Here is a 16,284-nt window from a genome sequence, read left to right on the forward strand (position 1 = left end):
GTAATATACAATCGTAATATAATAGCCCAATCGTACCTGCTGTCTGCCGCTGTGCCCTGTTTCCAGCGGTCTTCCCGGTCCAGCGAGGGGGAGGCAGAGCAACCGGACTGTTAGTCCCAGCATTCCAAGCAGGGCCAGAGCCACCAACGACACCTTAACGCGCTAGGAGGCGCTTAAATCATGGCCGGGCTCCCACCGCGTGTGACGAGCGCGTACATGTCCGGGCTGTGCCCAGGCAAAACCTGGGTCAAGGGCGGGCGCGTCTGTGCCCGTCCGCAGTTGGTTAAGGCCGGGCCCCCCCTCTCGGTCTGTTGTCCTGGGATTCTTGCTCGCCTATGTCCAGGATAACTATGATGATCTAGGCCACCGGAAGAGCTGTGCATCTCCCCAGTACCCATTACCTGCCATCTTGAGTGATATCGCCAGCGACAAAGGAGGTAGGATTGTCTAGTGTGGTGGACTAGTCTTGTCTCATGACTGCTTATGACTGTTTGAATCTGATAACACCCCGATAACATTGCTCGTGGCTGATTTCTCGTCCAGAGGATTAAGAGGGTCTGCTTTATTCCCTCTTTTACCAGTGTCTACCGGCGTCCGGTTTTACGTCTCTATTTTCTGATTATTTAGCCATGGTTAGGCGCAAGGTTTCGCAAGAAACAGCCTTGGTGAAGGGAAAGACTGGCTTCTCTGCTACGGTTACCACTATGGATTCTTTCTTGCAGAGGGCTACAGCAGTGATAGATAAGGAGATCGAGCTAATGAATAGGCACCACTCGAGGTCTCCGATTAGAATCTCTCATCTCCCCCTCATAGATACTCTTGCAACTCAGACAGAGGGTGATGATGAACTTTTGAGCCAGTCCAGTAGCCCTGGGATTTCTGCGGTCTCACAGTTTAGCGCTGGGGAAACTAGTTTGGTGATTGCCCACTCTAAGCAAACGCCTACGCCTATGCCAATGCCTCTCTTGCCTATAATATGCAACAAGAGGGGTCATGACCATACTTCTACACAGCGAAATGCTATTCACACGATCAGTAAGCCGTTGGAACCATCTTCAGCCAGTAGAAGTCAAGATGTAACTCTGGCAGCTAAGGGAACATGCGCTTGGGTGTGGACTGTAAAAGGAAAATTCAATCTATGGGGGGTAAGGCAAAGAAACCTAAACCTAACATGGTCTCTAAGCCCCCAGCACCTGCCACAGCACATCCTACCATCATTCCTGCCTTAGATCTACCTGGGGCACTGGAAGCTTTCCAGGGAATGATGACCAGCATGCTGGACTCAAAACTATGGCCTATCCTGGAGAGGCTGATTCAGATCGAGAAAATCTTAGGATCTCGGAACATGAATGACATGCCGCCTCTAACAGGAGCGCCGAGTGTCGACTTGAACCAGAGATCTGCAAAGAACTCTGATATGAGGACAAACCCGATGAACTCCATCTTGTACCTGTCACAACCACTACCTCAGAAACAAAAACAGCCTGTAGCACAGGGGGGACCTGGAGCAATAAATCTAGATGCAGGCGAGAGAAGGGATATACCTGTACATGCTAGAGCCACAGATGAAAGTCATTGTTTAAGGGCCAGGAGGTTGATCAGCAGAGAGGCTCATCCATCGAATCTACCGGTAATTGATCTACCACCTGAATCCACCTCTTATGTTGTAGTCCTAGGGAATGTCCCACCTCTCCAGCAGGGGGTTAACGAAGATTACGAGCAGTTAAAAAACAAAGTACTTCACTGGCTATCAAACAACACCACCTTGGGGGCACAGGTGGCTAAAAATATCATGGTCCGCAGAGTTAGCTGGATTGGTAGTTCTTGAAAAACGGTAACGGGCGATATTGTCATTATTACCTTTGATAGTTTTCACCTTGCTATTAGAATACTGTTCAGGGACACACACCCTGCTTTTACCAAACCTGGATCTGTCATTAGGGCCCTACCATTGGACTTTTTTTACAAACCCGACCCCCCAGGGGATATTGATAGGAACATTTCCAGGGAAGCTCCCCGTGGTAGGTGGATACACAGATTTCCGCCTGCATTCGCCCAACTGCCTACACCTGCAGTTCATGCGACAGGTTGCCATTAGCAGGATTGGAGGAGTGTGATTGACTCAGGAGCCTTTCAATCTCTGGCATCTTTCCTGAGGTAAATAAGCAGCACTCACCAGTGGTAGTTGAGGGGGACTCTTGCGTGTTTGCTAACAATATTCTATCATGGAATATTGCGGGCCTGGCTAACAAGTTTCACGACCCAACCTGGTTGCAATTCGTGAACCAATTTCCTGTGATTAGTTTACAGGAAACGTGGTTGGTGGATTGTGATTTATTTTTGGAAGGTTATAAAGCTTTCTTTCCGCTTGCTTCCCCTTAGGTGAGTGGAAGACCTAAGGGTGGTCTAGTTACCTACTTATCCCTGGCAGTCGACTGCCATATTCAGGTTGTGCCGTCTTCAAACGCAGGTATACTGGCATTGTTATTAAGGTGGGTTACTAGATTGAGTCTAATTAATTTCTATAATTCTGTGGCATGCCCTTCAGGTGACTGTAACATTACAGCCCTGGATACATTGATAAGGCAGTTCTATGGTTCCATTCTACACAACCTTCTGGTCCTCTGTGATTTTAAAATTCACCCTTGTGGAGACCCAAGGACAACCTGCATTGCTGAGTTAGGTTGCCCTCAGATGAAGGGGTTACTCTTTGAACACCTTGCTCAGGGGGCACAATTAAATAATTTACTAAATGAATTTGATATGATGTGCCTGATGTCTTACTCTGACCCGCATAGTACATTTCCCGTCCTCACCTTTAAAGGGAGAGGTGGAGGGTCTTTTATAGATTACATTTTAATGTCATCATCTTTACAAACTTTATTCTGTGGTTTCAACATCGTGGAGAGTGTCTACAGTGACCATAACCCACTCTGTGTCCAAATGTGTGGTCCGGTTTTAGCGCGAATTATCAGCGCGGCAAATAAAGGTACGCTTAGACCAACTGATGGCACACGTCGGCTTAAATGGTCCCAGATTTCTCCAGTTGACTTTTATCGTGCAGTAAGGGAGTCCTGTGCTTCAAAGTTAGCGTTGTGTACCTCTGTAGGTACATCCCCATGCGATGTTATTAGTTCCTACAATTTCATCTCCATCAAGGTTGGAGAACTTGTAAATGCACGGGCCCACAGAACAGCGTCCTCTACCCCTAAATGATTTGATTCTTCTTGCTCCCATGCAGTGAAAAAGCTGAGGGAAGCCCTGTCAGCGAAGCCGAGAAGTCAATCTCAGGTTAGCAGGTGTTGCAAAGAATATAAAACAACATTGGCCAAACGGAAGGGAGTCCTGAAGGAGGAGGCTTGGAGGGAGTTGATTGAGTCAGTACCCTCAGGAATAGCTCTAGGTTTTGGAGCATTGTTACGAGACCGCTCTTTGAATATGAAGCTGGGGGAGCTCTAGATTCGCATATTACTGAGGAGGAATGGGTGCTCCAATTTTAAATCAATATTTGAAAGCCCTCTGGAGCAATCTGGTCAGCCATATCGTGATATGAATGCATCTGTAGTGATCTTTGAACAGGGAGAGGTTCTGCAGTTTTTCTCTGCTCATTTCCCAACCCCCCTATATTTCTCTTGGTATTTTGTTGTCACAAAAAATTTCAGAGATTCTCGTGGGCGAGATGGGAGTATCCTCCAGATCAAGGATAACCCAGAGGAGGTATCTACACTCTGGCATCTCTAGAGAGAGGAGAAGATGAGAACACCTCAACAAAAAGGCAGAAACAAACAATTGAAAAATGCAGAAACCGCCCTCAGACATCAAATATAGGTAGAAATAATCCAGAGAAACAGATTTTAGTTCAAAATGCCTTATTTGTAAGAGCTTTTCATCGAGATCAAGGAAAACCCAGAAGAGGTATCTAAACTCTGGCATCTCTACAGAAAGGAGAAGATGTGAACACCTAAACAAAAAGGCAGAAACAAACAATTGAAAAATGCAGAACACTGCCCTCAGAAATCAGATATAGGTAGAAATAATCCAGAAAAACAGATTTCAGTTCTAAATGCCTTATTTTTAAGAGCTTATCATCCAGGTCAAGGATAGCCCAGAAGAGGTATGTAAACTCTGGCATCTCTACAGAGAGGAGAAGATGAGAACACCAAAACAAAAAGGCAGAAACAAACAGTTGAAAAACGCAGAAAACCGCCCTCAGACATCAAATATAGATATAAATAATCCAGGGAAACAGAGATTTCAGTTCAAAAAGGCTTAACTTTAAGATCTTCTATTGATGTTCACTAACACAGTTTGCAATAATGTGAATGAATCATGAGCAATTGTGAAAGCAAATATATAAAGTAAGGGAACTGTTTTGTCCTAAAGCGCTATAGTTTTCCAAAATATGCCTATAAAATGATGTGGTTTTGATCATGTCTGGTACATGGGCAATAAATAGGAAATATGTAGCAACATTTTCAATCAATTTAGGCTGGGGCAAGAAGAATAAAGAAAATAAACATAGCACTAACTCAGAGTTCTTTTAAAAATGCCTGGTTTTAGCTTTTCTCAGTAATAAAACTCATGATATTTTTCAAACTCACTACTGACTTCAAACAAAATAACACAATATTGTGAACACCTCCCTATTTACTCAGCACACACATTTTTACAGGCAGCCTGGTACAGGAGAAACAATATTTTAAAAGTTACTGTTTAACGATCCTGTACATCTTTTTAGGTGTCTCCATATTTTAAAAATGTTTTAACATATAGTTATTGATTTTTACTGTATTTCTAAAACCCATTGAACCTTGTAATAAGATTGCCACTGTATCTTTTGCTATGTGCTGATGGTTGTTGATTACACTGATACCTCTTACTGCTAGGATTGTGTAGTTGTTTTATCACTGTTCTGGTACTGTTATCACAGTTCTCTCTTTGCTAAGCAGAGGCCACTTTATATACCTGCATGAATTACCAACATTTAGGGCTGACATGTATTCTATATTAATTAATTTGTACTGTACGATAATTGAGTTATGGATTATGGATTATTTTACTAATGCATTTTTTATTTTACTGTGGACATATACTTTGATGGTTTGTAACAACCTATTTCCACACAATCCTTCCCGGCAGGAAGAAAAAATGGGGCGCACTCCTGAAGTACTATTTGCGATTTTTGTTCATTTTTTATCTTTTATCTTACTCCTTCATTTTTAAGGGTTTATTCAGCGAGATCCGATCAACGTGTTTCGGTATCCCTGATACCTTGCTCGCGATCAACTGTTCACTTGCCAAGTCTCTATTCAAATATTGAGATAGACATCATGTTTCTGTTTGTGTCACAAGTGCCCCTTTGCATTCTGGACAATGTAGTTTATTATTCTTTCATTTGAAGTGAATGTCTTTATGGTGACTTGCATATTTCTCTCCTTTTCTCCTGGCTCTACAATGCCTTTATTTTCCGACATATTCTGTTCAATTTATCTCACATCTTGAGTTTCATATATCTATTTTTTCTTTTCTTCTTTTTTTTCACTCTTTGTTATTTTTGCTTAATACAACTTTATTTGTCCTTGTGATCCAATTCTTGGGCAAGCCAATCTCAGTTTTTTTGTTTCTGTTCTCTTTGTTTATTGTTTTATGCCTCCTGTTTTCCTTATAGCTCCCGCTTTATCCCCCTCCAGGTGGGCTACTCCTGTCACCCCCATTCACTTCATTTTGTAAGAATTTCTCTTCAGCATTTTCGAGGATTCCTCTTTTCTTATAAATGAATGTACATTTCCTCAGATTGATTCAGGCCATGCAGGCTTAATGTTGTCAAGTTTAAGATATGGTGCGATTCTTTCTGGCGCAATACTTTTTCTCTATCACCACCACATTCTCTTTTTGGGACTGTCTCAATTCCAAAGAATTTTAATTGCTTCCAATCTCCTTAACCCTTTAAGTGCTGCCATCGGCCAACGGTCGTCACGAGCACTACCTTGCCAGTGCTGCGCACGACCGTTGGCCGACGGGTCAGCATTCGTTATTCGAATGTTCAGCACTGGGCACTGAACGTTCGACGCTCGGAAGGTGTTAATGGAATTGCTCCATATGTTTTGAAACAGCGTTTGTACGGTCCTTATGTATGGTTGCCCTCACATGCTCCATTATTCTTTTCTTCAGGTCACAGATGGTACTTCCCACGTATCTCTGTGGACATGGCATTCCACTACATATACAGTATATTGTGTTTTAAAAGTGATTAGTTGACCGATTTCCCACATTCTATTGTTAGCCATTCTCACTTCTTTTGTTTGTTTGGCTATTTGGCACATTTTGTACGAATGGCATTTCAGGAAGCCCCTTGTTTTCAACCGCGTTTTCTTTTTCTTGCCTCTTAAATGACTTTGAATAAGTTGATCCTTTAGATTTTTTGCTCTTCTATATGTCACCGTGGTATGTTTCCCCACTAATTCTTTCACAGTATTGTCCAATTGGAGGATTTTCCAGTTCTTCCTTAGAATTTTCACAATTTGATTACTTTCTTGTGAATAATCCGTTATCAATCGGATTGCCTCTGATTCCTCCTTCTGTTCTCTGCTCTTTTCCACTAGGCAGTCCTCTCGTTTTCTTCTGTTTGTTCTCTCCCAGCATTTATTGACCGCCCCTGGATTGTATTTTCTTCTTTTAAAGCGTTCTGCTGTTTTTTCACTGTGTTCTCTCTATTCCTCCTCCTCGCTACAAATCCTTCGAATTCTTAAGAATTTCCCATATGAGATGCTGGAAATCAGAGAGTGTTGGTGGGAGCTAGTTGCCTCCAGGGTGGCATTCGTTGCTGTATCCTTCCTATGCAGCGTTGTTTGGATTTGGTTATCCCTAATATAAATTTCAATATCCAGGAACACTACTCTTTCTTTGCTTATTACAGTACATTTCAGATTTTTTCTGCAGTTGTTGATGACTTCAAAGTATTCCTGGAATTCTGCAGTTGTGCCATTCCAGATTTTAAGTAAATCGCCAATGAATCTTTTCCAACTCACACTGAAGAGAAGACAGGAGCAGCGGTCTTGCCCGATTTTTGCAAAAGCGGCCAGCACTAGCAGCAGCAAACTTGACCTACTAACCTCAAGCACAGGAACGGCGCCGTGACATCTAGATCCCAGAACACACTCGGCTGTTGAATTTTCATGCCGCGTGAGTGGTTGTGTTCACGAGGAGGCTGGGCCCGTACCAGTTTGCAGCCGCTGAAGCTCACCTCTCAAAGTAAGTAGAGTGAGATATCCTCAATCTTCTAAAATGTGGTTTCATTTATATTATTTATCATGTGGGTTATCTTAGCCTGCCTACCCTGCGTTTACAGCTGAAGACTTTCTTTGTGCGAGTACTTCATTTTCAGCTGCGTGCGACATCATCTGTACCATGCTGGTGGCTGCGGGCCTGGGCTGGTAGCTGCGCGCTGATCGGGACGATCGCAGCTCTCTGGGTGACTGATTTAGTGTTGAGTCATTATTTAAATAAAGATTGACATAGCGTGCACCTTGGTTGTGACCTATGTATGTTTTGCTCCTCAGCCTGAGGCTTCGATGCTCGGCTGTCGAGTCCGATAGTCAGCAGACTGTTGACTATTTCATTTTAATTACTTCAGCAACTGAAGAAGAACATCCATGTTGTTGGGGCCTCACATCCTATTTTGGCAGGGTCCCACGTGGGACAGAGTGGTCTGCAGTGCACATTTGCTCTGCATCTCATTGATTGCCAGGGAGTACCCAGAGGGGCACAGTGGGCAAAGGCTGGCTAAAGCAGGGTCTGTTACTTAATTGTCTGCCGGCCGCTCTGCTGGGGCACACCTGTCCGGTCACGCTGTGACCAGGTACCCGAGTTGTCATTAAAAGACAGCATTGCGCTACTGCACTCTGCTCTGTACCACAGACCATGTCGATTTAAGGCTCAAGCATGAGCGAGTTATAAAAAAAATTTCTTTCTAAAGTGTATATAGGGGCTTTACTTTCTGTCTTTACTTTATTTATGAGACAGTTATTAACTTCTCAGCTCCAGAACACTGCAACTTGTTTTTGTTTTTACTGTTTAAAATATTCGCTTATGAGGTGAAAAATATCGACTTTCAGGGCTTCTCAGAATTTTTGTAACAGCCAGAACAATAAAATACTGGTCATGCCAGTAAAACAGAGCCTGATGGTAACCCTGAAAGTAAGTGACTGGTACAGTAGGAACTACATGTGATCTGCTGCAGAATAGAGAGCAACAGTGAAGGCAGTAATCCTCGTTATTGGCAGGAGGATAAATGTGCTCACTGAGCAGCATCTGCTGCTGCTTTTGGGCCTGTCCAGGCCTGGTTGTATCTTTTTGTTATTATGGTGGGGAGAAGGGTTTACATTACTTATAAGGTTACATTTGTGTCAAAGGGTGGCTGGCTCTCTGTGTCACATAATAACAAGTACTATAATGTGACCTATCCGTAGCTGCTTCCTGTTGTGTGCTTCATGCGAATTGTAACACTGTGAATTCTGATTTGTTAATCCTAAATACTTTGGAATCTGAGAATAATAGTTTTCTCCTTTCCTATAATAATGCATGGGCATACAAACCCCAGAATACAAAGAACACCTAGGTATAAAAAGCAGACATTTGGTGATCAATAGGAAACTTTAATTTCAGGTGCTCTGCAGCAGTTTCAAGATCTTTTTAGAGTTTCTCACAGCTCAAAAGAGTATAATTTGTAATATTTATCCGTTCCCATGGACTTCATTGCTTGGTTTTGCTTGCGAGAAATTGTCACTCATAAATTATTGAAATGTCACTCATAATTGCACTGAAATTTTAAAAAATGTGACACATAGCAATCTGAAACCTTGGCAGCTATGACGGCCCTGTAGTGACATTTTGGCCAGCCCTCGTGATTAGAACGTAGCAGTGACGCGTTATGCGCTTCACCGCTACGCTCTCGTGAGGAGTCAATTCTGGCCTGGTGCTTGCAGCTTTTGGCGTCGTTTTGCTGGCTCTCTGGACTGAGAGTCTGGCTGCTGCACTACAGACTCAGTACAGCAGAAGTTATTAGGGGATCAAAGTTCGAACCGAACCACCCCTGCCTGCCATAGAGACCCTGCCTGGATCGAGTGAGGTAAGAGGAGAGCAGCAGCAGGTTCAGAGGGGTGGGTAGCTGAGTGTGTGGCTCCTCCATAGCTGCCGAGGTTTCAGATTGCTATGTGTGGCACTTTCAGAATTTCATTGTAATTATGAGTGACATTTCAACGTCTATGAGTCACACTTTTTCATGGGCAAACATTAAAATCACTCAATAAAGATGAAGGAAAGTCATATGAATACCAGAACCATCTTTCAAGTGCTCTCCGTCCTTTTTCCCCAGCACCCCCCACCCCCCCCCCCAAGGGGCGGCAATCTGAGGGATAGCCCCGGGCGCCACAAGCTCTAGCTACGCCCCTGTCCCAGCCATCGTGTACTTTGCAGTAGTCTCAACAAATCACTTATATCCTGCTCAGTTGGGCCACATAAGGTCTAAAAAAATAATCAATGAAGTTAGCTATTGGCTCTAATAGAGATCCAGTCGATTATTGTTTACCTATTTTGCACCCATTGTGCTGTGATGCGAACATGAAGAGAACCCATGACCATGTAAACAAATATGTAACTAGAAGCATATCAGTTTTTTGAACTTGCAAATTACAGAATGACATTGCCCATTCAGGGCTATATGACAATATAGTAAATTCTCGAAGCAATATCACTGATTATTATTAGCCCATTTGGGGGCACAATAGGTAAACAATAATCGACTTAAGGCACATGCCCATCTGTGGGCAGAAGTAGGGTATAGATGTATTTACATTTGTACATAGTTGTAAATAATGGCAGTTATGAATTTATCTGCTGGATATTGGTACCGTAATGCGGAACAGGAAAGTACGTTATGAAATTATGTTTTTTCAATGTAATTTTGCATGTTCCAAGATGGTGCTGAAAGATTTGTGTCCGTTTTCATTATCAATGTATGTGTCAGAATACAAGAAAAAAGTGACATAAATACAGGCTGTTTCCGGCGCGCCAAATCACCATCTAAAAAGGCGTCTGCCGAAACGTGTCTGGTTGCGTTTGTGAGTCGAAATAAAACATCTATGGACTTGCCCCCGTGAGTGCTTTTCCTTTTTGAAAGTAAAGAAGGCTGGAAGCTGATATATATATATACACACACACACACACATATATATATATATATATACATATATATATATACACACACACACACACACACACTCAACACACAAATAAAATGAGGAGAGGGAAAAATAGACAAAACATTACAGATAGTCCATACCATGCTACATACCAGCTTTCCTCTCTGCTGAGCTGACCGGCTTTCCCGCAGAGCATACACATTTCCACAAACAGATATCTCCCTCCACACGCCCGGCAAGGAGTCTTCCGAAAAGCCACCAGTGGGGTGCATCACCAGAACACCGTTAGTGGTTAAACCATCCATCAAGCCATCCGGAGTCCGCCATTTTGCTGCCCTCTCCTGCCAATGATTGTAGACACCAGTGTGACATCACAAGTTAAAGGATATTCAAAAAATAGAACTGTTCATACCATTAAACTAAAACAATAATCTTCTTCTCTCCATTTCTACAACACACGTCAGCAATGGGCAGCCAAACATTTCTCACTGTAGGAGTGTACACAATGATTTCTCTTTTTTTTATGAAGCATTAACATTTTTGAACTTCAGTTCATGTTTTAACGTATTCCACAAAAAAATATTGAAGTCCATCTATTTACATTTTTGAAACCGTAGGTTGTAAACATTTTATGAATGTTCTACCCTAAATATTTTGAACTCTTTATTTTCACAGGTATCCAGTTTGTAAACTGTTTCCTATTTGGGAATATAAAATATTTATAAGTACTTCCTGCTAATGAGAATATCAGTTCCACTGGCGGGTGGGGAGTTGCGAGAGGGAACAAGGGGGAATAAGACGTCTGTTTTTTTCTAAAATGTGGACTATGGATGAAAAGAATTAAGCGTTGGCTCTGTCAAACCACAAGACAATATGCCCCAGAAGACTTACAGTAGTGAAGAAGTTAAAGCTGGTCAAATACAGCTATACAAATCGCCTGCTCCCCTTTGTCTTCCCTCCACTAGACATACCTTATTTAGTTTAGGACTAAGGTATCAGTCAGGACCTGCTTTTTTAATGAACATAGAATACATTTCTGAACATGCAAAAAATCAACCTCTAAGCTAAACTGGCTTTCATCTAGTTAGAAGGCAGCACCAGTTGGCTCTACTGACGTACATTGAACTGGTGAGGCTACAGGGGTCGAAAAACAATTCTGAGGGAAGATGAAATCCTAATGGGTGTGACATTCTGTGCTTCTCGGCACCCATGATGGGAAAAGGGAAACATCATTGGAACAACTATAGGCTCTGGTATTATACACATGGGTTACACGTGAAGGACTGGTCCAAGAAATACTTTTTGTGGCGGGGTGTAAGAGGGTGAAAACGTGCTTCTACCACGCCCTACCTGCATCAGGATACCAACGTAACCCATGGTCCACCCGGATAACAAAGCATTTGGAGCAGGTGGCTCAGAATTTAGGGGTTCTGACAACCTTTGATTATGGCTCTGCTAATAATCTAACCAACTATCACTGAAAAACACAGCCTGAAACCTATGCAAATGTACTGTATCATGTAGGCAAAATCACACAGTCTAATTGGCACTTTGACAACTGTGAAGTACAAGGTCTTTTTGTCTGATTGACAAAGTATGTTGATTAGCCCTGTTCAGTCTCTGGCGCCAACAAAGACCTCTTTTGGGTATTTAAACTTAATTTCATGTTAATATAAAGCAATCGTTAGGATTACAATCTCAGTGAGACTATAACATCAGCTGATGTTTAAGCCTGTACTGATATGAAGAAAAGTCAGAAGAATTATAAAAAGAAATCTAAATCAATATTTTGTTATTTGCGACTGGCTTTAATACGCAGAAAGATAAAATGGTGCAATATTTGATACAAAGAATGTGCCACTTTTTTTAAGCCCAATCAGGTACCTGCAAGTGTCCTACTCTCATCTTCCTTTGAAGAGGAAGAGTGGTATATCAATAGCAGAAAATGAGCCTACAAGCAATGAAGGAATTGTGGACCCTTTCACTCCAAGAAATGCGACCTATGTAGTAGCAAGAAACTCTGGATGGTGGAAATTCTTCACCACTAGAGTAACCCAAAACTATCCCGTTCTCTGACTTTAGCAATATGAATAGGCAAGAGACTCCTACACGGATTTTAGTTTACACTGCAGATATGCAATGCTACTACATGAGAAAATTGATGGGGTTATAAAGCAAATCCAGGAAACTAAATAGTGGGCCTAGCAAATATGCTTCTGACCTGCTGATGAAAGTAGAGTATTTAGATCGACTTTAAAAGCAGATCTTATGGCATGAACCCACTCACTCAACGAGTGGAATAAGAAGAGTGTCTTAAGACAGACATCTAAAACAAAAGCATCTCATGATTTGACAGTGACAATCCTTAGAGAGTAATGGGGTGAACCATGCTGATGCGTGGGAGGGGAGGGGGGCATTTTGAGGAATGCTAACCTATAGCACTGTAAAGATGAAATACAAATATTTTTTATTAACAATCATAGTTTTGCCCGGCTGGTCTCAAAAGGATGGGTGGCTCTTCTAGCTTTTGAACGTGTAACCGGCAGGTCACACATGATGACAGGGAAGATCCTTCAACGAATTGAACCATCTTACAGGCCACTGATAGTATAGTATGCACCAAAAAGGAAATATTGTTCACATAAAGAAATATTTTCCACTGAATAATATAAAAGCCAACAGATGACTACAGGATTTTGGAATAGGGGTTAAAACAGTGTCCTCGTCCCCAACCTTCAATCAAGTCTAAGTCACTCCAAGTAAAGAAAAAAGAGGGTGCTTCTGGTCTGATACTGATAAACTTGCAAAACGAATCGGCTATACAATTGCAAGTACAAGAAAGACCTTATGTTAAAGATTTCCATATATTATTAGGAAGAGGGAGATGTAATCTCTCACATAGGATACATTCCTGAATAATCCTATTTCAGACACTCCTAGACCTATAATTTAAAAGGTGTGCTGGCAATCATGCACAAGGAATACTGCAGCCAGTAGGATGCGTAGATTGCTAGCCTTTTGGATAATAGATTGTAGTGAACTTCACTGCAACTCTGCAGCCAAATGCCTCTCAGATTCCTGCTTTCATATCTCAATGTATTCATTTTGGCAACCAAGAGCAAAGAGAAGACACAGTCAAGCACAGGGGAATAGGTCTAGGAAAGCACACAACTGTGTTCTATGACCTTACTTATAGTAGAAAACACAGCCAGGATTTGAATACTACCAAAATTAATAGGTATCAGGAAAAGTATATATAATGAAATATCAGTCACGTCTATCTACATATTTGCTAGTCAATCTGAAAAAGTATTAATCATAGAGAGCCCCTCTGTTAAATGAAGGGATTTTTCTTCCCACTTAGATATTTGTTAGGAAAACAATACGTTTTCCTTAAATAACCCTCAACCATCAGGGCAGCCCCTTGGTGACACAGGCCTGCGCTCACCTTAAAGCAAGAGAGTAGCCTTGAGGCAAGTGTGACTACAGGAGTCCCTTCCCCCGTGTGGTCTCATGTTGCAATTAAGAGGCAACTAATATGTGATACTAATCTATCAAGATATTTACACCGATGGGTGATGTATACATTTATGACATTTACTGTTCCTGTTTTTATTTTTCCTCCTAACTATTAGGGTTTGTAAGAGTGGTACCAGGGAACTCACTAGTCTTTTGTCCTGAAGAATAGCCTTGGGGTAGAGTTAGAAACATGTCGACCAGCGAACCAAGGCACATCAACTCCTTCAAGTTACATTTTTTCCCCATATTTTAACCATACCCGATAGAGGTAATAGTAAAGAATCTTTTCCTACTAGCCAGGTATTTTTAATCCCCCCCATTCTTTTCTCAACACTTCATCTACACATAGTACCAACTATAAGTGCTCCCTCGTCTCCGTAGGTCGTAGCACGCCCTGTTCCGCAGCAGGATGGGAAGAACTCGATGATGAAGCATGCCACCAAGGGATAACTCTGGTGGGTGAGCATTATTTAAGGAAAACTCATAGTTTTCCAACCAAAACATCGAAGTGGAAAGAAAAAACCCTTTGTTTAACATAGGGGCTCTCTATGATAAATATGTGTTTGAACAGGAGGACGAGCCCTCCTGTTTTCAATTTTTCCTCTACCTCCCCCTTTTTTGAAGCAGTCAGAAAAAGTGACTGGATTTTACTATTTGGTGGAGTGATGTGCCCAACCACTATCAACCGGTGAGTTTATCTGCAAACTTCATTTATTTGTCTTAATGATACATTTGTATTCATGAATTTTCACTTTTTGTAGAGGAAAGTGCAGGACTATAGTAGCTTTATTGCCTTATGTCAGGCTGTTATGCTATATTTGGTGCAGATCATAAAGGCATACATTTAGAGCTTCATGAAGTCATATATGGGGAGCACTTGAAGCCATTGAAGATTACTGAAGGACTCTTTTAAATGCTGGGAACATAAACACTAGGGAAAAGGACCCTTCCACCCCCCATCAACCAAAAAAGGACCTGTCAGCCAGATGTTAAGCATTATAAAGTAGATGTGTAATATAGACTTATAGCCCGCCGTAGCGGGCTATACCGCTATTAAAGGCCCGAGCCGAAGGCGAGGGACTTTAACGAGACAGCGGGACTTTAATTGCCGATATAGCCCTGCTACAAAGGGCTATTAGAACATTCTACCACTAGAGGGCAGAATGTTCTAACAAATTAAACAAAGGGTTCTCGAAGCTCGAGGGGATATAAATCCCCTCGAGCTTCGAGAAGCCTTTGTAGAACATTGGAATGTTGCGCTGCAGGCCTTTACCAGCCCGTAGAAGCAGGGAGCACTCCATTGTCTGAAATGGAGCTCCCAACATTCCAATGTTCTAATAGACGGTACACTCAAACCCAACATTCACAGTCTAAGTATGGCCTGACTGTGGTGTGATTGCCTCAGATTAGATGAGCACAATTATCATCAACCACTCTTTTTATTTAAACCATAGTTCCACTATATAGCTCACCATTTCTAACATCTCAGTGAACATCACTGCCTAAATCGTTTGGTAATGGTGGCTTTGTGACACTTTAAGGACTGACTTACTCCAAGGAAGATATTTCTTGAGGCATCAAAGCCAGCCGCATAAATCCTGGCTGTGTAGGGGGGACCACGTTCGCAGATGACTCTGCAGGCATAGCGGGAAATGGTGCTCTGGGCAGACTGACCATCACTGTTGCCGGTTCCCCCAGGTGCTGTGTCCGTGACCACAAAGTCTATCATGCTTTCTGTGGATCTGCCAATCTTTAAATGAAAAACCAAGATTGTAGTTACTTCACTGAGAGGGCAAACATAAAGAGATTCCAAAAAATGTGCAAACCAGAAACTGTATGCTAAGATAATACAATGCATATAAACTGTAACCCTGAAGATTTAGTATTTTTAAACTGGATTAACAAAGCATATAACATTTCATTATATGCAACTAGTAATCTTTCTGAATGATCGAAAGTGGAGTGCTTCAATCGTTATAAGATTTCACTTCAAGTTGGCTACTCTCTGTCAGTTCCCAGAACTAAGTGGACGCAGTGCACTTTTTATCCCCATACATGCGCATCCGCAGTGTGGATTTAATTTGCTTCTTTCCATTAAGATCAAAATGGTGTTCGCACCAGCATCCTGGACATTGGCAGATTTTTCATAGGTAGGAATGATAGATTTACCTAAAATTGTGCTGTACACAAGTCGCTCATATATAAGGAGTTTTGCCTTCCAGTGACAGAAAGTAGAAACTGCAGTCAAAATGAACATAACTCACACGGATGTATGTCAAAATCACATATGCTTTTACAAAGCATGCCATTACAAAGCGGGCAATACAATGAACGTGGTGTTACCACACGTTCAATTACAACACAAGTTGTTACAACAACTTGCCTTAGGGAAGCGCTGGACTTTGGAATAGTATATTTTACTTTTACAACTCCAGTCTGTGCAACAGTAGGGAAGGTGTTGGATTTAAAATACAACAACATGTTCCCTAATGCAAGTCGTTGTAATGACTTGCATGGCAATGGAATGCATAGTAACAATGCGTTCGGTGTATTGCCCACGTTGTAA

The 16,284-nt window shown here is 42.0% G+C and overlaps 1 protein-coding gene across 6 annotated transcripts in view; it reads right to left on the minus strand.

The window, feature by feature from the left end:
* Window positions 1-16,284, minus strand: part of PELI3 (pellino E3 ubiquitin protein ligase family member 3) — a 285,917-nt gene that overhangs the window by 19,479 nt on the left and 250,154 nt on the right. For 3 of the 6 annotated variants that reach the window (XM_086938519.1, XM_086938522.1, XM_086938517.1), the window contains exons 5-6: window positions 15,271-15,468; window positions 10,352-10,540 (exon numbers count right to left, since the gene is read on the minus strand). In XM_086938519.1, coding sequence (XP_086794645.1) covers window positions 10,352-10,540; window positions 15,271-15,468 — 387 coding nt within the window. Of the gene's footprint in view, window positions 1-10,339; window positions 10,541-15,270; window positions 15,469-16,284 lie in introns of all 6 variants that reach the window. The other 3 variants (XM_086938520.1, XM_086938518.1, XM_086938516.1) reach the window with 1 other exon arrangement.

The sequence above is a fragment of the Lissotriton vulgaris genome, chromosome 9, assembly GCF_964263255.1.
Source record: "Lissotriton vulgaris chromosome 9, aLisVul1.2, whole genome shotgun sequence".
Taxonomy (NCBI): domain Eukaryota; kingdom Metazoa; phylum Chordata; class Amphibia; order Caudata; family Salamandridae; genus Lissotriton; species Lissotriton vulgaris.